A 23,418-nucleotide genomic window follows, 5' to 3' on the forward strand; every position below is an offset into this window, starting at 1 on the left:
TAAAATCACCGTCCATCATAAAACCCAGGTTTAAAACTGTTGGCTTTACGAACTCTGCAAATGGACCCAAGTCAACAGAGGGAGGTTCTCGGCAGCCATTAGGGCCGAACAAAATCACTTCTGTCTTTATTTCGATAAGTCCCAGAAAGCTTAAGGCCATCCAGGACTTAATGTCCTCAAGACAAGACAGAAGTGATTTTAGGGAATAATTATCTTCTTTCCTGAGTGGCATATACAACTGGCTATCATCCGCGTAAAAGTGAAAGGAGATGCCATGCCTTCTTAAAATTGAGCCCAGTGGAAGTAGATAAAGGGAGAATAGCAGGGGCCCTAAAATTGAGCCCTGTGGAACCCCATATGCCAAGTGAGCAGAGGAGGATTCAAGGCCACCAAGGCTTACACGCATGGTTCTATCTGCCAGATAGGACCTGAACCATCCCAGGGCACTGCCACAGATGCCCACTTGTTGCTGTAATCGGGAAATTAATATTTCATGGTCCACAGTGTCGAAGGCGGCATAACATGCAGCTGGCTGCACATGAAGGAAAGACCTTTAATTTAGTTTAGATACTCTTCGGAAACAGGCCCTTTGGCCCACCGGGTCCACGCCGACTAACTATCCCCGCATATTAACACTACCCTACACCCACTAAGGACTAATTTTTACTTTTACCAAGCCAATTAACCTACAAACCTGCACATCTATGGAGTGTGGGAGGAAACCGAAGTTCTCAGAGAAAACCCACACAGATCACGGGGAGAACATGCGAACTCCGTACAGACAGCACACGTAGTCACGATCGTACCCGGGTCTCCGGCGCTGCATTCACTGTAAGGCAGCAGCTCCACCGCTGCGCCACTCTCATTTGCCAGTCAAATATTTGGATTTAGACTTAAGTGACACAGCTCAGAAACGGGCCCTTAGGCCCACCGAGATCGCACCATCCAACAGTCACCCCGTTCATTAACCTACACACACTAGGGATCATTTTACAACTGAGCGAAGCAAATTCGCTGACAAACCTGCACTTCTTTGGAGTGTGGGAGGAAACTGGAGAAAACCCACGTGGTCACAGGGAGAACGTACAAACTCCATGCAGAGAGCACCCAAGGTCAGGATCAAACCCAGGTCTCTAGCTCTGTAAGGCAGCAATACCGCTGGGTTACCACGCAACCCTAATCTCCTGAATCTGTGGTCAACGTAGGAAACACAGTGGGACATTTACTTACAATAATAACCAGATACTATACTATAACTTCCAACACGTATCATTATCGCTTCATCAGATAGATTTTACCAAAGACTCGACTTGGGTTTAGATTTATTATTGTCACGTGTACCGAGGTACAGTGAAAAGTCATGTTTTGCATGCTATCCAATCAATTCATGTAATGCCATCAAATACAATCTAGCAAAACCCAAGTATAATAGGTAGAGGGGGAATAAAATATACAAAGTGCAGCTGGCAGAACTGCTGACTCACAGCGCCACAAACCCACGTTCGATCCTGACCTCGGGTGCTGTCTTTGTGGAGTTTGCACATTTTCCCTGTGACCGTGTGGGTTTCCTCCGGGTGCTCTGGCTTCCTCACACATCCCGGAGACGTGCGGTTTTGTAGGTTAATTGGCCCTCTCCGCTAATTGCCCCGTAGTGTGTAGGGAGTGGATGAGAAAGTGGGATAGCATACGGGTGATCGATGGCCGGAGTGGACACGGTGGGCCGAAGGGGCCTATTTCCACGATAAATCTCTTTAAAAAATATATCGTTCTCAACATTGTTGTACGCCAGTCTGAGAGTGGTTGTGTGCTTCGGTGTTCTGTCTCTAATTCCATTTATGAATGTATTGAGCTATAATATCCTTATTGATTTCATTGAAAACCCTTAAATACTGAGAATTCCATATGCATTTCAGTAAAAGTTGAATTTTATTCCTGAATCTTTAGAAGGGAAAAGGATAGATTGATGGAAATTGATAATCGGTGGTCAGCATCAAGTAGAGAAATCTATTTTTACTGGGAATTAGGTCATACGTTGTAGGGGCAGAATTAGGCCATTCGGCCCATCAAGTCTATTCCACCATTCAGTCATGGCTTGTCTATCTTACCCTTTCACCCCCATTTTCCTGCCTTCCCCCATAACCGTAATAATCAAGAGTCTGTCAATCTGCGCCTTAAAAATACCCAAAGACTTGGCCCCAACAGGCGTCTGTGGAAATGAATTCCACAGACTCACCGCTTTCTGTCTTCATTCCATCCTTAACGACTGCAGGCCATCTCGGGTGTGGTTAAGTATAAAATGCTTTCCTTTTGGGTCTGGAGTCGCAGCGACCAAACTGGGAAAAGATTGCAGATATCCTCCCGCAAAGTGGCCAATTGAGAACTTAATAGTTCTCAAAACCACCGTTAAAGATGATGCCACTTTGATTCCGATTCACCGTGGGCGGCACGGTGGCACCGTGGTAGAGTTGCTACCTCACAGCTCCAGAGACCCAGGTGCCATCCTGGCTACGGGTGCTTATCTGTATGGATTGGGCTCCGGTTTCTTCCCACACTCCAAAGTCTGAAGAAGGGTCTCAATCCTCAAAGTCACCCATTCCTTCTCTCCAGAGATGCTGCATGTCCCGCTGAGTTACTCCAGCATTTTGTGTCTACCTCCAAAGACACACGGGTTTGTAGGTATTAAAAAAATTGTCCCTAGTGTGGGATAGTGTTAATGCGCGGGGATCGCTGGTCGGTACAGACTCGGTGGGCCGACGGGCCTGTTTCGTCGCTGTATCTGTAAACTAAACTAAAATTTCATTTCTGTGTCTTTAAACTTGCGTCTCTGGCCTTATTATGCACACCTCTTCATCGCATATGTCCCTGTCCCCTAATGCTAGGTTGAGTTGTACATTGTGGCCCCTTAGAATTCATCATCATCACCTTCATTGTTGAAAACATCATTGGGCACGGTGCCTTACAATGCTGTGTTCAACAGTGATCGCAACTTCTACGGAAGTGTGGATGGCCGCTGCCTCGCCCGGAGCTCATCCGCCCTTTGACAGGTCTTGTTTTTGGTCCTGCTGGGGGTCCACGGCCCCCTCCTCACCTGGCAAACCAGGTGGGGGAGACGGTTTAGTCGCTGACTATCCGACCATGGAGCAGGTAGCACGGGATTACATGGTACCCCCTAGCACGGGATTATATGGGGGGAACTCCCCCAGACCTGACTACTAATTACTAATAGTCATAAACAGTCAGATATATTGTCCCTTTAAAAATATATTTAAAAACTATGAGAAGATAATAAAGTGATAGAAATATTAAATAGCTAAAAATATTTGTGGCGCGGTATTAATGTCTTGCAAACAAATTCAAATGATTGATGTTTAAATGCTACAATTGATGCTACAACATTACTGCAATATCTTAGTTATAGATTGAATAATTACACTTTTTAATGACCATTTAGTTATTGTCACACTAATCTCCAGAGGTTATTACCCAATGTTGTTTTCATGTGGTATTGATTAATGATATTGATTATTGATTATTTTACTTTTCGGTCAGAATTTTTGTAAAGGTGCTGAAATGTCACGTGGATAATTATCATTGGTATTTGAATGTATGTATACTCTCTTTGTTACAGAACGCCAGTGGAATATGTGGATACCAGGATTTGGTTCAGATGAAATTAGGCCCTATAAAAAGGCCTGCACAACTGAAGCTCATAAACAGGTCAGATATATTGTCGCTGTAAATATATATTTTATTGCTGTATGAAGATAATTTGAAAAAAATACAGTTCCATCGCCAATTTTCAGTCTTTCTGGACTATCCGTTTTGCCAGACCAACGGAGGTCACGGCTTCTGAGAGGAGTCTAAGGGAAAGTCCCACCTAGGCGACCCAGGGGCCGAGATACCGGCCCGAAAAGTTGGCTGCGGAAGTCGGTTATGAGAACGGATCTGTCGTCTCCGGCTGGGCCGGAGTTCCAGAGCCTGGGCTGCATGGGGCTCAAAAGGGCCGAATGGCCTATTCCTGCAACTATTTTCTATGTTTCCAAGTGCATCTCGTCATTTTGTCTGGATTAGAAACATAGAAAATAGGTGCAAGAGGAGGCCATTCGGCCCTTCATTGTAATCATGGCTGATCGTCCCCTATCAATAACCCGTGCCTGCCTTCTCCCCATATCCCTTGACTCCACTAGCCCCTAGAGCTCTATTTAACTCTCCCTTAAATCCATCCAGCGACTTGGCCTCCACTGCCCTCTGTGGCAGGGAATTCCATAAATTCACAACTCTCTGGATGAAAAAGTGTTTTCTCACCTCAGTCTTAAATGACCTCCCATTTATTCTAAGACTGGATTAAAGGAGGTGTTGGGCCTGTAACAGAAATATTTTTAAAACTGATAAAATGTTAGTGTATTCGCATTTAAACTTTCTAATGAGCGCTCATGTCATGCCAATGGGGAAGCGCTTTCGTTTGAGGGACTGCACGGCTTGACAACTGCTCACCGCCTTCTCAATGGGCAGCAAATGCTGGCCTTCCCAGACAACAAAAAAATCTATAGAAGTTATTCATCAGTGGAATTTCAATCTTGGCACTGGAATAACTCAGCGTGTTTAAGAAAGAACTGCAGATGCTGGAAAAATCGACGGTAGACAAAAATGCCACAGAAACTCAGTGGGTGAGGCAGCATCTACAGAGAGAGAAGGAATAGAGACCGTATTTCAGATTGATGCAGGGGGGGGGGGGGGGGGGGGGGGGGGGTGGGGGGGGCGGGAAAAAGAAAGAAAGAGGCAGAGACAGTAGGCTTGTGGGAGAGCTGAGAAGGGGCATGGAAAAGAGGGAGAAAGCAAGGACTATGAAATTAGAGAGGCCAATGTTCGTACCACTGGGGTGTAAACTACCCAAGCAAAATATGAGGTGCTGCTCCTCCAATTTGCGCTGGGCCTCGCGCAAATCTGGCAGTGGAGGAGGCCCAGGACAGAAAGGTCAGACTCAGAATGGGAGGGGGAGTTGCAGTGTTGAGCCACTGGGAGATCAGGTTGGTTAGTGCGAACTGAGCGGAGGAGTAACTCAGCAGGTCAGGCAGCATCGCCATCAAAACATCTCTGGAGAAGAAGATGTTTTGAGTCAGGATACTCTGAAGAAGGGTCCCGACCTGAAACGTCACCTATCCATGTTCTTCGGACATGCTGCTTGCCCTGCTGAGTTACTCCAGCACTTTGTGTAAACCAGCATCTGCAGTTCCTTGTTTCTACAACTCCAATGATATTTTGATTTTAAGAGACCAACTGGTGTGAGTGCACTTCCTCGCTTTTTAATATTAAGGTGTGACTGAATTCTGTCCCTTTGGTAGAATAATTTATTCAGTATCTAGGATGGGTGTCCTTAAGTTAATGAGCATGGAAACAGTCCCTTCGGCCCAACTTCCCCATGCTGACCGAGGTGTCTTCCTGAGCCAGTCCAATTTGGCCCATTTTCCTCTAAATTGTTTGTACGCATGTATCAGTCCAAATGTCTGTTAATTGTACCCCCCCCCCACCCCACTTCCTCCAGCAACTTGTTCCATAAACCTACTCAGGGAAATTTGCCAAGAGACAAAATAATTGGCAGCTTTTCTTGCTGACTCTGCACATTACTTAGTCCGTGGGTGACTTATTCAGAGAGTATTGTTATATAAACTTCCAATTGACAGGAAATGCAGCACTATACGTCTTTTTATGAGAATGTCTTTCTTGTTAATGCCTTCATCTAATTATGCCTGTTTTTGAACGGTTGGTTAGACTTCTGGGTGGCATGTTTTAAATTCTATTGATTTCCTGTAAGGGGTGCAAATTTTTATTCATATCTTTGCATGACCACGCACTTTCTTTCTTGCAGAGAATGGCACTAATACGCAAAACAACCAAAAAATAAAAGCTTTGATGAAGAGATCATGTCTGCAACAAAGTTCTGAACATCGCGTCACATTCTCAGGCTGAACCTGGAGTTCTGTAGAGAGGAACCTGTTATGGCTGATGGTGTGAAAATGAACTCATGACATCCCTTTGTACTCGTACCAACACACTGTAGCAACATGTTTGGTGCTTGATTCTCCTTGGCGAATACAAACTTTAAGGACTTGTACAAAGTGAATGGTGTGTGTGCGTGTGTGTGTGAAACTGTGCCGTTTCTTTGTTGATTAATGGTAGTGTGATCTATTGGGACTTGGTGGAGTGTTAAGTAGTTGGTTTTCATATCTTTGTATAGAGGTAATGTTGACCATTTTTGCCAATAAAATATTACTCAACTTGAGCACGTTGTACATATATTTATCAGTGTTCAAGAAGGAACTGCAGATGCTGGAAAATCGAAGGTAGACAAAAATGCTGGAGAAACTCAGCGGGTGCAGCAGCATCTATGGGGCGAAGGAAATAGGCAACGTTTCTGGCCGAAACCCGGAAGGGTTTTGGCCCGAAACGTTGCCTATTTCCTTAAGCGTTTCGGATTAACGTTGCCTATTTCCTTAAGGGTTTCGACCCGAAACGTTGCCTATTTCCTTAAGCGTTTCGGATGAACGTTGCCTATTTCCTTAAGGGTTTCGACCCGAAACGTTGCCTATTTCATTAAGGGTTTCGGATTAACGTTGCCCATTTCCTTAAGGGTTTCGGATTAACGTTGCCCATTTCCTTAAGGGTTTCGACCCGAAACGTTGCCTATTTCCTTCGCTCCATGGATGCTGCTGCACCCGCTGAGTTTCCAGCATTTTTGTGTACATATATTTATCACCGAGGCTGTTAAAAGCAATAGTGCAATCAGGCTAATTGTGTAAAGCTCTCTAATATTGCTTATGGGATAGGCCATCTCTTCTATGTTTTCCACAGCCTTAAACATCTTTAGGTTAGTTTATTGTCACGTGTACTTGGGTACAGTGAAATGCTTTTTTTGTTTCATGCTAACCAGTCGGCGGAAAGGCTATACATGATTACAATCAAGCCGTCCACAGAGTACAGGATAAAGGGAATAATGTTTAGTGCAAAGTAAAGTCCAAAAAAGTCTGATTAAAGGTAGTCTAAGGGTCTCCAATGAGGTGGATAGTAGCTCTGGACTGCTCCATAGTTGTTGGTGTGATGGTTCATTTGGCTGATAACAGCTGGGAAGAGACAGTCCCTGACAGTGGCTGTACAGGTTACCCTCGATGAAGTACAAGGCATGGGTCCTTATCCACAACTGCACTTTGTGCATATAATTTTCTGTCCTGATATCACGTTTGGTTAAGTGCTAATTATTGCCTTTCCCCGAATTGCCGTGCTCTTTAGAAACATAAAAAAATAGAAACATAGAAAATAGGTGCAAGAGTAGGCCATTCGGCCCTTCGAGCCTGCACCGCCATTCAATATGATCATGGCTGATCATCCAACTCGGTATCCTGTTCCTGCCTTCTCTCCATACCCCTTGATCCCTCTAGCCACAAGGGCCACATCTAACTCCCTCTTAAATATATCCAATTAACTGGCCTCAACTACCTTCTGCAGCAGAGAATTCCAGAGATTCACCACTCTCTGTGTGAAAAAGGTTTTCCTCATCTCGGTTTTAAAAGATTTCCCCCTTATCCTTAAACTATGACCCCTTGTTCTGGAATAGGTGCAGGAGTAATCCATTCGGCCCTTTGAGCCAGCACTGCCGTTCAATATGATCATGGCTGATCATCCTAAATCAGTACACCGTTCCTGCTTTCTCCCCATATCCCTCGATTCCGTTAGCCCCAAGAACTATATCTAAAGAGCCTGTCCCACTGTACAAGGTAGGGGATCAGAGGGTATGGAGAGAAGGCAGGTACGGGATACTGAGTTGGATGATCAGCCATGATCATATTGAATGGCGGTGCAGGCTCGAAGGGCCGAATGGCCTCCTCCTGCATCTAATTTCTATGTTTCCAATTCAAGAGTTCTCCCGAGTTTTCCCCTGATTCGAACTCGGAGAATGTTCATAGCGGGTCCGTAGGAGTTCGTGGATGTCCCGTAGCGGCTCGTACAAGTAACGGTAGGTACTCGGAAAATCCGGTAAACTCGAGACGTTTTTCCAACACTGTGAAAAATGCCCACGAGAAAAAAAATACTTAGATGAAAAAAAATGGTTACTTTTTACTCGTACTAGCCGCTATGAGACATCCACGAATATGCTATGGACATTCTCCGAGTTCGAATCAGGGGAAAACTCGGGAGAACTCTTGAATTACCTCGTACAGTGGGACAGGCCCTTAACTCTCTTGAAAACATCCAGTGAATTGGCCTCCACTGCCTTCTGTGGTAGAGAATTCCACAGAATTCCTCTTTGGCATTGATCTGTGGTTATCATTTACTTCACATGCTCTCGATTGATTTCCCTTCCAGCTTTTTTCCCCATGGGCTAGATGTAGACAGCTGCTTTACACCTAAAATCAATATTGCAACTTATATAATACCACTTTTCAACAACTCTTCCCACTGAGAGGAGGTAAGTTCAATATTTGATTTTGACAATTGTACACACATTAAACTAAAAATCACAAGGTCTTTGGAATTATGCAGCAGAATCCCTTAACTATATAACATTCTACATAGGCGACATTGATTTTCCCATCATTTATTCATTTGTATTGTGCTGAAGCTGCACTTGTGACTGTGGTTATGCTATTTATATATTTTCTTTCACATTCAAGGTGGCACAGCTGCTGCCTCACAGTGCCAGAGACCCAGCTTCAATCCAGACCCCGGGCGCTGTCTATGTGGAGTTTGCATGTTCTTCCTATGACCGTGTGGGTTTCCTCCCACATCCCAAAGCTGGGGGCAGGTAGGTAGGTTAATTGGCCACAAAAGATTGCCCCAAGTGTGCGGGGAGTGGATGCAGAACTAGTGTGAACGAGTGATCGATGGTCAGCATCGACCTGGTGCGCCGAAGAGCTTGTTGCCGTGCTGTATCTCTAAACTAAGCATGGAGTTTAGAAAACCAAAATAATCTGATAGAATTAGATCCTGAACCGGGTTGGAGTTGCTTAATATCTTAAAACAAAAGCTTTGAATCAATAGTCGAACATTTAAAGGCTGTAAAGCTTTGTAATTCTCTGGCCCAAAATATGTTTGAGGCTGGAATAAGCTGACCTCTTAAACTATTCCAACCCCGTTTATGAATTTACAACATTTAAGTTGTGTGCGGCACGGTGGCACAGCGTTAGAGTTGCAGCCTCACCGCACCAGAGACCCGGGTTCAATCCTGACTACGGGTGCCGTTTGCATGTTCTCCCCGTGACTGCGTGGGTTTACTCCGGGTGCTCCAGATTCTTCCCACATTCCAAAGACGTGCAAGATTGCAGGCTAATTGGATTTGGTAAAGATTACTAATTGTCCCTAGAATGTAGGATACAGGGATTACTGTCAGCGTGGGTAGAGGGGCCAGTTTTCACGCTGCATCTCGAAACCACATTAGTCATTTTGCTTGGAAAAGTTTACTGTACATCAAAATATACCGCTGTTCACAGTCATAAAAGGTCAACATGAATAATTAGAATGTTTCAACACCAAGGAGTTGATTATGAACTATGATTCAGTATTTTATAGCATATGATATTAGTCATTTTCACTTTAGTATTAAGACATTAAATGCAAGAGCAAAACACAAACTGCTGTTGGAACTCAATGGGTCAGTCAGCATCAATGGAGGATTTAGATAGCCAATGTTTCGGGTCGGGACCCTTCTTCAGTCTGAAGACCCTGCTCCAGTATTTGCAGTTCTATTTGGGTGTAAATATTTGGGGCACTAGGTGCTAAGAATGTCAGAAACCCTAAAAACTCAACAAATGCCTCCAATTTTAGTGTTGTAAATCCTCACATTGAGAAGATCAAGACCCTTCATCAGTCTGATGAAAATGTCTTGACACAAAACACCACCTAATTCCTTTTTCTCCCCCAGAGACGCTGCCTGACCCACAGAGTTACTCCAGCACTTTGTGTCTATCTTGAGAAGATTCTACTGGGCACAGACAGCATTCCATAGTCAGGATCGAACCCGGGTCTTTGGCGCTGTAATGCCCCCTGTCCCACTTAGGAAATCTGAACGGAAACCTCTGGAGACTTTTCGCCCCACCCAAGGTTTCCGTGAGGTTGCAGGTAGTGGAAGCAGGTAGGGAGACTGACAAAAACCTCCGGGAACCGCACGGAAACCTTGGGTGGGGCGCAAAGTCTCCAGAGGTTTCCTTTCATATTCCTAAGTGGGACAGGGGCATAAGGCAGCAACTCTACCACTGCACCACCGTTACACCGACAATGATAGATTCAAATCAAACTGTATCCAATGAATTTGACCATTAGCCAGGTTGGTTGTCCTGAACTATAAGCATACTAATACTACAACACAGGAACTTGCCTGGTTCAGCTCCTCTACCTGCATCTGATCCAAAGCCTCTTAAACTCCACTTCATATCTAACTTCACCACCACCCTGGCAGCCCATTGCAGGCTCCCACCATTCTCTGCATAAAAGGTAGACAAAAATGCTGGAGAAACTCAGCGGGTGAGGCAGCATCTATGGAGCAAAGGAAATAGTTGCCCATTTCCTTCGCTCCATAGATGCTGCCTCACCCACTGAGTTTCACCAGCATTTTTGTCTACCTTCGATCTGCAGTCCCTTCTTAAACATTCTCCGCATAAAAATAACTTGCCCGCACATCTCCTTTAAATTTTGCCCTCCACCACCTTCAAGCTATGCCCTCTAGCCTTTGGCATTTCCACCCCAGGCGAAAAAATGTGACCTTCAACCCTATCCATGCCCCAAAAAAGATTAAAAACACAAATAACAGAGTTATATTTTCAACTAAGTTTGAAGTGATGGGTTGGATTCAGTTTAAGTAACTTTCAAAGAGGCAATTGATTTGTTCTTTAAATTTACCTTGAGCGCTGCAGGTGGCACAGCGGTAGAGTTGCTGCCTTACAGCACCAGAGACCTGGATTTGATCCCGACTTTGGGTGCTGTCTGTACGGAGTTTCCACGTTCTCCCTGTGACCGCTTGTGTTTTCTCCGGGTGCTCCGGTTTCCTTCCACACGCCAAAGACATACAGGTGGGTTTGGTAAGATAGTAAATTGTCCCTAGTGTGTAAGATAGTGTGTACACAAGGTGATCGCTGGTCGGCACGGGCAGAAGGGCCTGTTTCCGCGCTGCGTCTCAAAACTAAACAAAACGCCGTGGAAATCGAATAAATTATAACTAATCAAAGAGGCATTAATCATTCAAATTAATTTGTGCTTACCAGATTGTGTTGGACTAGAAACAAAACTGTAAAAATCAATCATTTTGTCCAATGTTTAATCTCAACAGAAAATAGACTTGCTGGAGATCTGTTTAGATCAATTTTATTTTCAAACTAGTAATTAACAACGTACAAATAATTGTTAAAATTAATAAAGTGAATTAACTTGCATAAAGTAGCAAATATATGGGTTTCAGTTAAATATCACAACACAGTTGAGAAACATTTAAAAGTTCATGAAACAAGGTTTGATGATTTTTTGCATCTAAAATATTTGCATTTGGAATTTTTAAAATAGCATTTTCCTGAGCAGGAACTAGAGTGTTTTAACTTTTAATAACTACTACTGCCTTTGTGAACTTTAACACTTGGAAGATATTGAAATAATATCCAAAAATGAAAACTAAAATGATAGGAAAACTGATCAAGCAGCATCAATGGAAATAAAAATCAGTTCACGTTTCAGGTTGAAACTTCAACTGTTTTTCTCTACACAGAAGTTGCCGTACTCGAGTTGTTCCACCATTTTCCATTTATATTTCTGATTTCCAATATCTGTATTCTTTTGATTTTCCATTTAATCAGTAATATGAAAGAAATCCCAGTCACCAAATCTGAATGTGGTGAAAAGAAATAAAATCACATAGAAACAGTGTGTAGGAAGGAACTGCAGATGCTGGTCTACACCAAAGATGCTGGAGTACTCAACGGGACAAGCAGCATCTCTGGGGAGAAGGAATGAGTGTGGTTTCTGGTTGAGGCCCTTCTTCATACCTAACACCTAAAGACTTCACACCTATAAATAGAATGGGTAGTCATCTTGGTTAATTTAGTCATTAAATGGTCTCTCAATCTCAACCCCAACCCAGCTGCTGGTTGAGAAACAACTGTGTTTGACCGGGCGTATCAACTTCCAGCCCGTTTAACATTGTCAGTCAAATAATGCATTATACCAGCAATGAACCAGCATCAACCCAAAACGTCACCCATTCCTTCTCTCCAGAGATGCTGCCTGTCTGTCCCGCTGAGTTACTCCAGCATTTCGTGTCTATCTTCGACCAGCATCAAAACTAGCTGGCACCAAGCCGAATGTGTAGGCAGGAACTGCAGATGCCAGGTTACACCGAAGATGGACACAAAATGCTGGAGCAACTCAGCGGGGACAGGCAGCATCTCTGGAGAGAAAGAATGGGTGACGTTTTGGGTAGAGACCTTTCTTCAGACTGAGAGTCAGGGGAATATGGAAGGGTACAAGGTGTGAAAACAACAGATCAAAGCAGACGATGATCAAGGTAATGCAGATAGACAAAAGTGCTGGAGAAACTCAGCAGGTGCAGCAACATCTATGGAGCGAAGGAAATAGGCAACATTTCGGGACGAAACCCTTCTTCAATCTGAAGAAGGGTTTCAACCCAAAACGTTGCCCATTTCCTTCGCTCCATAAATGCTGCCGCACCCGCTGAGTTTCTCCAGCACTTTTGTCTACCTTCGATTTTCCAGCATCCGCAGTTCCTTCTTAAACAAGGTAATGTAGATGTTGGCTGAGGGGAAGCTGACAACCAGTGAAATTAACCAGGAGGACAGTGAAACTAGATGGAGAACTAGGGTGGGGGAGAGGCCCTCGGCCAGCTTGCAACCCAGCGGTATAAATGTTGACTTCTCTAAATTCAAGTAACCCTCGCTTTTCCTCCCTCTCCATCCCTCCCCCACCCTAGATTTCCAACTAGTTTCACTGTCCTGTTGATTAAAAGTCGTGTTTGTGTGCCTCATTATCACCTTTCATCCCCAGTCAACATCCCCAGTCAACATTTCCGTCATCGTTATCTGCTTTGATGTGTCCTTTTCACACCATGCCTTTCCATATCTCTAGTCTCCCTCCCCCCGGACTCTCATTCTGAGGACCCGAAACGTCACCAGTTCTTTCTCTCCAGAGATGCCCCCCACGACCCACAAAGATGAACGTTGTCATCGATTGAGGAGGACAAGACGTTGTGTTTCGCTAATTCCCGCGTCGACTTCAGATTTCACCAGCTCAGCGATGGAAGACGCCAGTGTGTGAAAGGCTCCCTGTATGTTAGTGCCGTCTTTGGCAGAAGTCTCGATGTATCCCATGCCCAAGTCCGCAGCCACTTGCTCCGCTTCCTCTTTTGGCACCGTCCTTTCAGCTGACAAGTCGCACTTGTGGCCAACGAGAAGGAAGACACACTGACCTTGGTCAAACACATCACCGCACTCATCCAGCCAGCTCCTGATGTAGTCTAGAGAATGACGATTGGTTATGTCAAACACCAGCAAACCACCAAGCATGATCTGGAGATGGGATTGTGTAATTGTCCTTTAAAAAAAAAAAAAAATCAAATCAAATGGTCTGATCACATGAGCAAGAGTCAATGAATTTAGATTTGTATATTGTCACATGTACCTGAATACAGTGAAAAGCCTTTGTTGCGTGCTAACCAGTCAGCGGAAAGACAATACATGATTACAATCGAGACCCAATTACTGTGTACAGATACATGATAAGGGAATCACATCTAGTGCAAGGTAAAACCCAATCAAGGATAGTCCAAGGGTCACCAATGAGGTAGATAGTAGTTCAGCACTGCTCTCTGGTTGTGCTCGGATGGTTCAGTTGCCTGATAACAGCTGGGAAGAAACTGTCCCTGAATCTGGAGGAGAACTTGGAGTCTGAAGAAGGGTCTCGACCCGAAACGTTGCCTATTTCCTTTGCTCCATAGATGCTGCCTCACCCGCTGAGTTTCTCCAGCATTTTTGTCTACCTTCTGAATCTGGAGGTGTGCGTTTTCACACTTGTATACCTCTTGCCCGATGGGAGTGGGGTGAAGGTGTATAGAAGTGTGAAAACGCACACATCCAGATTCAGGGGAAGCCTCATAGTTCTGCTGACAGCCTGATGAACTAGTTTTGGCTTGAAGGGCCGAATGGCCTACTCCTGCATTGTCATTAACTGTTCATTTTTCCCTTGCATTCAATCTCCCAAAGTGCAACACCTCACTTTGAACACACTCGAATTAAACCCCATTTGCCAATTCTGTGTTTGACGTATATCCCCCTGTATATTTTGACAGTCTCCTTCACAACTCCACCAAGTTTGATGTTGTCTGCAAACTAACTCACCACTCCTTCTACATTTATGCCCAAGTCATTTATATACATCAGACAAACAGAGGTCCCAGCACTGACCCCTGCAGAATTCCACTGGTCACCGATCGCCAGCTTGGAACAACACCCTTGCATCGCAACCCTTGATCACCTAAGTAAACTCGTTCAGAATGCAAAGACCAAGTCACTGTGGATTCCTTGCAGGTTAATCATCTGGATCAGCCCACCATAAGGGACTTTATCAAATGCATCACTGAAAACCAGTCAGACAAACCCAACAGCAAAAACAACGTGTTCATACAGGTAGACAAAAATCCTGGAGGAACTCAGCGGGTGCTGCAGCATCTATGGAGCGAAGGAATAGGCGACGTTTCGGGTCGAGACCCTTCTTCTTCAGCACTTTTAGCCAAGGGAAACATGAAGGAGTGTTACCGAAATAATTTAATGCCAAGAAATTTTGGATAGGTTGCAAAATCTTGATCAAAAAGGTGAATATTTATACAAGCCTTTGCAATAGGCAGAGGGAAATGCTTTAAAAAAAAAAAAAGAGTGGGAAAAGAGGAGATGCAGAGAGTTAATAAGGATAGCACTTCAAAGAAAAAAAAATCAGTTTGGGTTTAAAATGCTCCATTAAATTTTATGCAATTGATATTACCAGTATCATCCTTTATGTCATCTTGCAAAGCAACAGTTGTACAGTGCAAAATGACAAGACGTTTCCCAGGGAATACCGGAGCATCGCACATAAAAACTTAAACATTTCACGCGGAAAATAAAAACGGAAAAAAAAAAAATAAAAAAAAAATTCTTAAATAAAATATTAAAAAAGCACAAAGTAAAGTTGTTAAAAGCACAAGTTTGCTCCACACTTCATGCCTGCTGGAGAGAAAGCATAACAAATCATAAAGAATGACATTGGAAGAATGTCAAGAATTTCATCCTGAACCAAGAGATTACTGAATTCCTGATTTATCTGCAGTTTAGTCAGGTCCCCTTTTGTTTGGATCCAATGGTGTGTTATTTCTGCAAATAGTTTCCTGCAACCATTTTCCTTTAGTGACCAACAATATCTCCACAAAACAGAAGTGACCCATCATCTGCTTTTCCAATCCAACCCCTCCCCCCAGGAGTTTAGATTTGTGATATTAAGTTTCTTAATAACGTTCCTAATTTCGCAAAATTTCGGAGAAAGATCCACAAAACAGATGGAGACACAAGAAACTGCAGATGCTGGAACCTTGTGCAAAACGTAAAGTACTGGAGGAACTCAGCGAGTCAGAAAACATCCGAGGAGGGAATGGACAACGGGCAAGAGTGTTGGTCATGGGACATGTTGGTCAGCATAGGCAAGTTGGGCCAAAGGGCCTGTTTCCACACTCTATGACAGATGCCATTTCTGGTCGGGACCCTTCCTCAGACTGCACAGACCTGCATAGGCACACTTAGAGTGGATGTGGAGAGGATGTTTCCACTGGTGGGAGAGTCTAGGACCAGAGGTCACAGCCTCAGAATTAAAGGGCGCTCTTTTAGAAAGGAAATGAGGAGGAACTTCTTGAATCAGAGGGTAGTTAATCTGTGGAATTCATTGCCACATAGAGCTGTGGAGGCCAAGTCAATGGATATTTTTAAGGCATAGGAAGGAACTGCAGATGCTGGTTTAAACGGAAGATAGACACAGAAAGCTGGAGTAACTCAGCGGGACAGACAGCATCTCTGGAGAGAAGGAATTTCAGGCCAATATGTCACCCATTCTTTCTCTCCCAAGATGCTGCCCGTCCCACTGAGTTACTCCAGCTTTTTGTGTTTATCTTTGATATTTTTAAGGCAACGATAGACATATTCTTGATTATAACGCATGTCAAGGGTTATGGGGAGAAGGCAGGAAAATGGGATTAGGAGGCAGAGATCAGACATGATTGAATTGTGGAGTGGACTCGATGGGCCGAATGGCCTAATTCTAGTTCTATGACTTGTGAACGTGACTGATTACACAAATAATTCAGGCAACCCTCACTCCTGGCAAGATTATCAGAGGGACAACATTCAGGTCCACAGAGTCCCAAGTGGGAAAATGCTTACATAGAAACATAGAACATAGAAACATAGAAATTAGGTGCCGGAGTAGGCCATTCGGCCCTTCGAGGCTGCACCGCCATTCAATATGATCATGGCTGATCATCCAACTCAGTATCCCGTACCTGCCTTCTCTCCATACCCCCTGATCCCCTTAGCCACAAGGGCCACATCTAACTCCCTCTTAAATATAGCCAATGAACTGGCCTCAACTACCCTCTGTGGCAGAGAGTTCCAGAGATGGGCCCACTCTCTGTGTGAAAAAAGTTCTTCTCATCTGTGGTTTTAAAGGATTTCCCCCTTATCCTTAAGCTGTGACCCCTTGTCCTGGACTTCCCCAACATCGGGAACAATCTTCCTGCATCTAGCCTGTCCAACCCCTTAAGAATTTTGTAAGTTTCTATAAGGTCTTACACAAACCTCAAAGTCTTTCACCAGGAAAGTGAAGACATCATAAGGGAGTTCTTGGTCCAACTGTAAAGGGGCCCCAAGTCAACTGCAGAACACACACTGCTCCATGGATCACTAACACACATGCACACCCAACCAACAACCAGAGAGCAGTCCTGAACTACTATCTACCTCATTGGAAACCCTCAGACAATCTTTGATGGGTACTGGCATTATCTTGCACTAAATGTTATTTACGATATTCCCTTTATCATGTGTCTGTACACTGTGGACGGCTCAATTGTAATCATGTGTTGTCTTTCCGCTGACTGGTTAGCACACAACAAAAAGCTGTTCACTGTACTCACCCGCTGAGTTTCTCCAGCTTTTTGTCTACCTTCGATTATTCCAGCATATGCAGTTCTTTCTTAAACATTTCACTGTACCTCAGTACACGTGACAATAAACTAAACCGACACACACTAATGACTAATGAAGGGCCGAATGGTCTACTCCTGCACCTATTGTCTATTGACACACACACACACACACAATCTTCCCCATCCTGGAATGTCCTCTCATTCAATGATTCCCTGCCCTTCTTTAATCGCTGCCCACCCTTACATCTTCTTACATGCATGCAGTATTGCTTGGCCCCCTTTCCTTCACTGTATCTGGAACCCCTCTCTCTCTCCTCATACTCCCTCCCATCCCTTACCAGCACTGACACAACCTCCAACCGAGACCTCCCTCCACATTCAGGGACAGTGTCTTCCCAGTTGCTATCAGACAACTGAATCATCCCACCACAACCAGAGAGCAGTCCTGAACTACTATCTACCTCATTGGAGACCCTCGGACTATCCTTGATCGGACTTTGCTGGCTTTACCTTGCAGTAAACATTATTCCCTCATCATGTATCTGTACACTGTAGATTGATCGATTGTACTCATGTAGACAAAAACGCTGGAGAAACTCAGCGGGCGAGGCAGCATCTATGGAGTGAAGGAATAGATGACGTTTCGGGAGCGAAGGAAATAGACAAGGTTTCGGGCCAAACCCCTTCAGGAAGGAAATAGGTAACGTTTCGGGCCGAAACCCTTTGGGTTTCGGCCCGAAACGTTGCCTATTTCCTTCACTCCATAGATGCTGCTGCACCCGCTGAGTTTCTCCAGCATTTTTGTTTATCTTCGATTTTTCCAGCATCTGCAGTTCTTTCTTTTGCAATCATGTTTCTACAGTTGTAATCATGTATTGCCTTTCTGCTGACTGGATAACACGTAACAAAAGCTTTTCACTGTACCTCGGCACACGTGACAGTAAACTAAACAGATTACCTCAGACACATCACGTATCCATGTTCTCCACAGATCAGTGTTGCTACTTTGAAGGAAATTGCCCAAAATTCAGGAAATTCTGGTTGTCTTCGAGCAATTTTAGGGAAATTGAATAATTTTGTGAAATTTCGTGAAATGTCCGCATCTAGCCCGTGAAGGGGTGTAAAGGTAATACATACAGCACTGCCCGTTTAGTGCTCAAAGGTTTAAACCGAACGCTGTCTGTTTAACGCCTGGGAATTTAAACAAAGAGCTGTTGGCTGCAGCGCTATGGGTTCTAAATGTAGCGCTACCGGCTGCAGCGTTAAGGGTTTTAAATGTAGTGTTATGGCCACAGCGCCATTGGTCACAGACTGTTCAGAAAAAATTATCGTATAACATCGAGTCTTTGGAATTCTCTTTCTCAGTGGAAGTTGAGCCTTTGATTATTTTTTCAGGCAGTGGTAGAATTCTGGATAAGCCTGGAGGTGAAAAATTACCAGTGGAAAGTGGGATTGGCCTTAATGTTACAGAACCTTGGGTGGGGTCAAGGGGCTGAAAGGCAGGAGGGAGAGGGGCGGAGGGAGGGGGGTGGGGGGGGGGGGGGGGGGGAGGAGACTGAGATACACAGAGCAGGTTGAAAAAACGATGGCAACTAAAGCTGTTGGAGGCAACGAAAGCCGCCTTGCATAACACTGTACAAGTGAGTAACAGATGCAGGCAGATACGGTGTTGTTGCATAGATCTGTTTCGCCTTGTTCAAGAAGGAACTGCAGATGCTGGAAAATCGAAGGTAGACAAAATTGCTGGAGAAACTCAGCGGGTGCGGCAGCATCTATGGAGCGAAGGAAATAGGCAACGTTTCGGGACGAAACGTTGCCTATTTCCTTCGCTCCATAGATGCTGCCGCACCCGCTGAGTTTCTCCAGCAATTTTGTCTACCTTCTGTTTTGCCTTGTTTTGCTTTGTGTTGTCAACGTGTGCCCGCAAAAGAAACCCAACAAATAGCAGGCAGGAAGCAATTTTGAAAATTACAGGAAACACCATCAAATTCCAGGAAATTTGGAATTCTATTGAAAGAATATTTTTGAGGCTGCCTGTCCCGCTGAGTTACACCAGCACTTTGTGACCGCCCCCCTCCCCCCCCTCAACACACTTAAGACCATTTCTACCAAAGATCTTTTTCTAAGATTCCTCCTTACTTCACCGGAGTTATTCACTGGAGTTTAGAAGGATGAGGGGGGGGTTCTTATAGAAACATATTAAATTATAAAAGGACTGGACAAGCTAGATGCAGGAAAAATGTTCCCAATGTTGGTGCGAGTCCAGAACCAGGGGCCACACACAGTCTTAGAATAAAGGGGAGGTCATTTAAGACCGAGGTGAGAAAAAACTTTTTCACCCAGAGAGTTGTGAATTTGTGGAATTCCCTGCCACAGAGGCCAGTGGAGGCCAAGTCACTGGATGGATTTAAGAGAGAGTTAGATATGACATAGTTGGCACCTAAAGTTAGGTTCCACTGTACTGTTTTGTACTGTATTAACTTCTAATAAACAAAACAAAAAACAAAAAAAATAGTTAGATAGAGCTCTAGGGGCTAGTGGAGTCAAGGGATATGGGGAGAAGGCAGGCACTGGTTATTGATAGGGGATGATCAGCCATGATCACAATGAATGGCGGTGCTGGCTCGAAGGGCCGAATGGCCTCCTCCTGCACCTATTTACTATGTTTCAATCAAACCAACAAACACAGCTGCAGGAGTGGGTTTAAAAGCAACGAGACACACACAAAATGCTGGAGTAACTCAGCGGGACAGGCAGCGTCTCTGGAGAGAAGGAATGGAAGATAAAAACGAACCCGAGTTCTTTTTCCCCCGCTGTGTCCCAGACTTGAAGCTTGACTCGATAGATTGCCGGCGTCTCCAGCATGTGGATGTAGTAATCCACTCCGATGGTTTTCTGCAGCTCCTCTTTGAAGGTCCCCTCTGTCAGGCGATGCACGATAGAAGTCTTGCCCACTCCCGACTCGCCCACCAGGATCACCCGGAATTGACAAATGACCTTCTCCAAGTTTGTTCGCTTGTTTCTGAGTTTGGAAACTGCACCCAGAGTGGGCAGCGTCTGGCCCATAGCGTCGAGACGAAAGGCAAAGCGAGCAGCCAGCGTCCTCCCTCCGGAGGAACTCATTTGAAACGAGATTCAATTCAACTCAGTTTGCCAATTTAACACAGAGATTGCTGCTGCTGCTGCTGCTGCTGCTGCTGAGATTAGCCAATGGCAATCACTTTCAAATTTTCCAAAGGAACTCCATCACAGGAGATAAGGGGATTGGATGCAATGTGAATGGAATTTCATTTCCAGAGGACGAATATCACTGAAGAAGGGTCTCTCCAGAGATGCTGCCTCGTGAAATCGCGGAGTTACTCCAGCGTTTGCTATGTCGCTCTTCAAGGGAGATGCTAAATGCATTTCGTTGTCTCTGTACTGTCCACTGACAATGACAATTAAAATTGAATCTGAATTTTTGCCCACTTTTATCACTGATTAGTTAAGCTTGGAGGTAGACAAAAATGCTGGAGAAACTCAGCGGGTGCAGCAGCATCTATGGAGCGAAGGAAATAGGCAACGTTTCGGGCCAAAACCCTTCAGGAAGGAAATAGGCAACGTTTCGGGCCAAAACCCTTCAGGGAGGAAATAGGTAACGTTTCGGGCCGAAACCCTTCGGGTTTCGTCCCGAAACGTTGCCTATTTCCTTCGCTCCACAGATGCTGCTGCACCCGCTGAGTTTCTCCAGCATTTTTGTCTACCTTCGATTTTCCAACATCTGCAGTTCCTTCTTAAACGGTTAGAAACATAGAAAATAGGTGCAGGAGAGAGTTGTGAAGTTCTCTCAGGACTTTTCACTCACCATAAAATGACTGTCTTTCTGATGTTTGCTGCAAATTTAGATTATTCCAATTCAACTTGTAGCTTCTTAATGTGAAGAGAAATCACACCCTGAGAAGATAATATGGTTCAAGAACCATATCATCATCAAAGACACACACCACCCAGGCCACGCTCTCATTTCACTCCTGCCATTGGGAAACATAGAAATTAGATGCAGGAGTAGGCCATTCGGCCCTTCGAGCCTGCACCGCCATTCAATATGTTCATGGTTCAAGATCATCCAACTCAGTATCCCGTACCTGCCTTCTCTCCATACCCTCTGATCCCTTTAGCCACAAGGGCCACATCTAACTCCCTCTTAAATATAGCCAATGAACTGTGGCCTCAACTACCTTCTGTGGCAGAGAATTCCACAGATTCACCACTCTCTGTGTGAAAAATGTTTTTCTCATCTCAGTCCTAAAAGATTTTCCCCTTATCCTCAAACTGTGTGACCCCTCGTTCTGGAGGACTGGAGAGGTTAAGCTTGGAGGACTGGTCTTTTATTAAATTTTTTGTGGGTTTCTTGGCTATCAATTTAATTTTAAATAACTGAACGAGCATCTTGAGGAGCAAAAAGGAGCATCTTGCCATCTTTTTGGGCAGAAATGGAACGGTTTTGTCGAGTAGAATCTTCAGACAAGCACAAGTCAGGATCGAACCCGGGTCTCTGACGCTATCAAGGCAGCAACTCTACCGCTGCGCCACCGTGCGGGATTTTGCATCTTCTGTGTTTGAAGGAACTGCAGATGCTGGTTTTAAAACGCTAGACACAGAATGCTGGAGTAACTCAGCGGGCCAGGCAGCATCTCTGGAGAGAAGGAATGGGTGACGTTTCGGGTCGAGACCCTTCTTCAGACTGCGAGTCAGGGGAGAGGGAGATACATTGATAAGGAAGTGTAGGGTGTGAAAAATTGGACAAAGGGAATGGTGATCAAGGGAAATGCCGAGTAGATCAGAGTTAGCTGGGAAAGGTGACAACAAAACAAACGGGGATAAAATGTAGTCGGAGACAGTCAGACTGGTCGGAGAACTGGGAAGGGGGAAGGATGGAGAGAGAGGGAAAGCAAGGGATACTTGAAGTTAGAGGTCAATGTTTAAGAAAGAACTGCAGATGCTGGTAAAATCGAAGGTAGACACAAAATACTGGACAAACTCAGCTGGCGAGGCAGCATCTATGGAGAGAAGGAATAGGTGATGTTTCGGGTCAAGACCCTTCTTCAGACTCCCCGAAAGGTCGCCAATGCCTTCTCTCCATAGAAGCTGCCTCACCCGCTGTATCTGTATCTTGATGTACAATCACCATCACTGGTTGTCACTGAGTGTCTACCTTTAGAGAAGGTATTCGACACCGTCTGCAATTCCATGCAGTCTGTGGTGGGCAGGAGGCTGGGGAGGTGATCTCATGGAGGTGTTATTTTCCATAAACCGACGTGATTGTTCTTTCTATCAAATATTCATTGACAGTCTGACGAAGGGTCCCAGTGGTGCAGCGGTAGAGTTGCTGCCTCGCAGCGCTAGAGACCCGGGTTCGATCCCGACTACGGCTGCTGTCTGTACGGAGTTTGTACCTTCTCCCCGTGACCTGCGTGGGGTTTCTCCGAGATCTTCGGTTTCCTCCCGCACTCCAAAGACGTGCATGTATAAATGAAAAAGTGAGTGTGTAGGATAGTGTTAATGTGCGCGGACTCGGTGGGCTGAAGGGCCTGTTTCCGTGCTGTATCTCTAAACTAAACGCTCATTGTTTTTCTCCAGAGATGCTGCCTGACCCGTTGTGTTACCACCAACACTTTGTGTCGATCTTCAGTGACATTTAACAGAATAGCCATTTTTACCAGAATAACCTGCTGACTGATATTTTTAAGTAAAAACATGTCCCTTTCCAAATGGCCTAAGGAGCATAAAAGCCCACAAAGTCCTTGGCAAAACATCATCCCTATTGTTAATGCTCAGATTAACTTTAATATAATCTCACCTCATTGTTGAATAACAGGATCACAGTATACAAGCTCTATTTATTCTGTGCCTTTTCAAGATTTAGTCTGTACCCTTTCATACCACTAGATTCCCTCTCCCCTGACTCTCAGTCTGAACAAAGTGTCTCGATCCAATTCGTCACCCATCCCTTGTCTCCAGAGATGATGCCTCTGGCTCACTCCACAGAAGCACAATCAAGGACGAGGGGGGATTTTATAGAAACTTACAAAATTCTTAAGGGGTTGGACAGGCTAGATGCAGGAAGATTGTTCCCAATGTTGGGGAAGTCCAGAACAAGGGGTCACAGTTTAAGGATAAAGGGGGAAATCTTTTAGGACCAAGATGAGAAAAACATTTTTCACACA

At 44.7% G+C, this 23,418-nt stretch overlaps 2 protein-coding genes across 2 annotated transcripts in view; one reads left to right on the plus strand and one right to left on the minus strand.

Moving 5' to 3' along the window:
• The window catches only part of taf12 (TAF12 RNA polymerase II, TATA box binding protein (TBP)-associated factor), a 30,664-nt gene extending 24,384 nt beyond the window's left edge, over nucleotides 1-6,280 (plus strand). The window contains 2 exon segments of the mRNA XM_055656614.1: nucleotides 3,629-3,717; nucleotides 5,867-6,280. Of these exon segments, the coding sequence (XP_055512589.1) occupies nucleotides 3,629-3,717; nucleotides 5,867-5,902 (125 nt within the window). The 3' untranslated portion in view covers nucleotides 5,903-6,280.
• Nucleotides 6,281-12,627: 6,347 nt separating this feature from the next.
• LOC129709925 (ras-related protein Rab-39A-like) lies at nucleotides 12,628-20,351 on the minus strand. Its single transcript, XM_055656616.1, has 2 exons — nucleotides 20,007-20,351; nucleotides 12,628-13,581 (listed from the first exon to the last, which is right to left on the minus strand). Exons 1-2 carry the CDS (start codon nucleotides 20,333-20,335, stop codon nucleotides 13,212-13,214), a joined length of 699 nt encoding a protein of 232 aa, XP_055512591.1. The 5' UTR covers nucleotides 20,336-20,351; the 3' UTR covers nucleotides 12,628-13,211.
• Nucleotides 20,352-23,418: the final 3,067 nt, after the last annotated feature.

Source organism: Leucoraja erinacea, chromosome 26 (assembly GCF_028641065.1).
Source record: "Leucoraja erinacea ecotype New England chromosome 26, Leri_hhj_1, whole genome shotgun sequence".
Lineage (NCBI taxonomy): Eukaryota > Metazoa > Chordata > Chondrichthyes > Rajiformes > Rajidae > Leucoraja > Leucoraja erinaceus.

What these genes read in the sequence shown, in the direction of transcription:
- LOC129709925 (XM_055656616.1), bottom strand. Translation starts at nt 20,335, where the DNA reads ATGAGTTCCTCCGGAGGGAGGACGCTGGCTGCTCGCTTTGCCTTTCGT. An exon ending in GCGGGGGAAAAAGAACTCGG is followed by an intron (nt 13,582 to 20,006) that starts GTTCGTTTTTAT and finishes TTTTTTTTAAAG; the next exon opens with GACAATTACACAATCCCATC.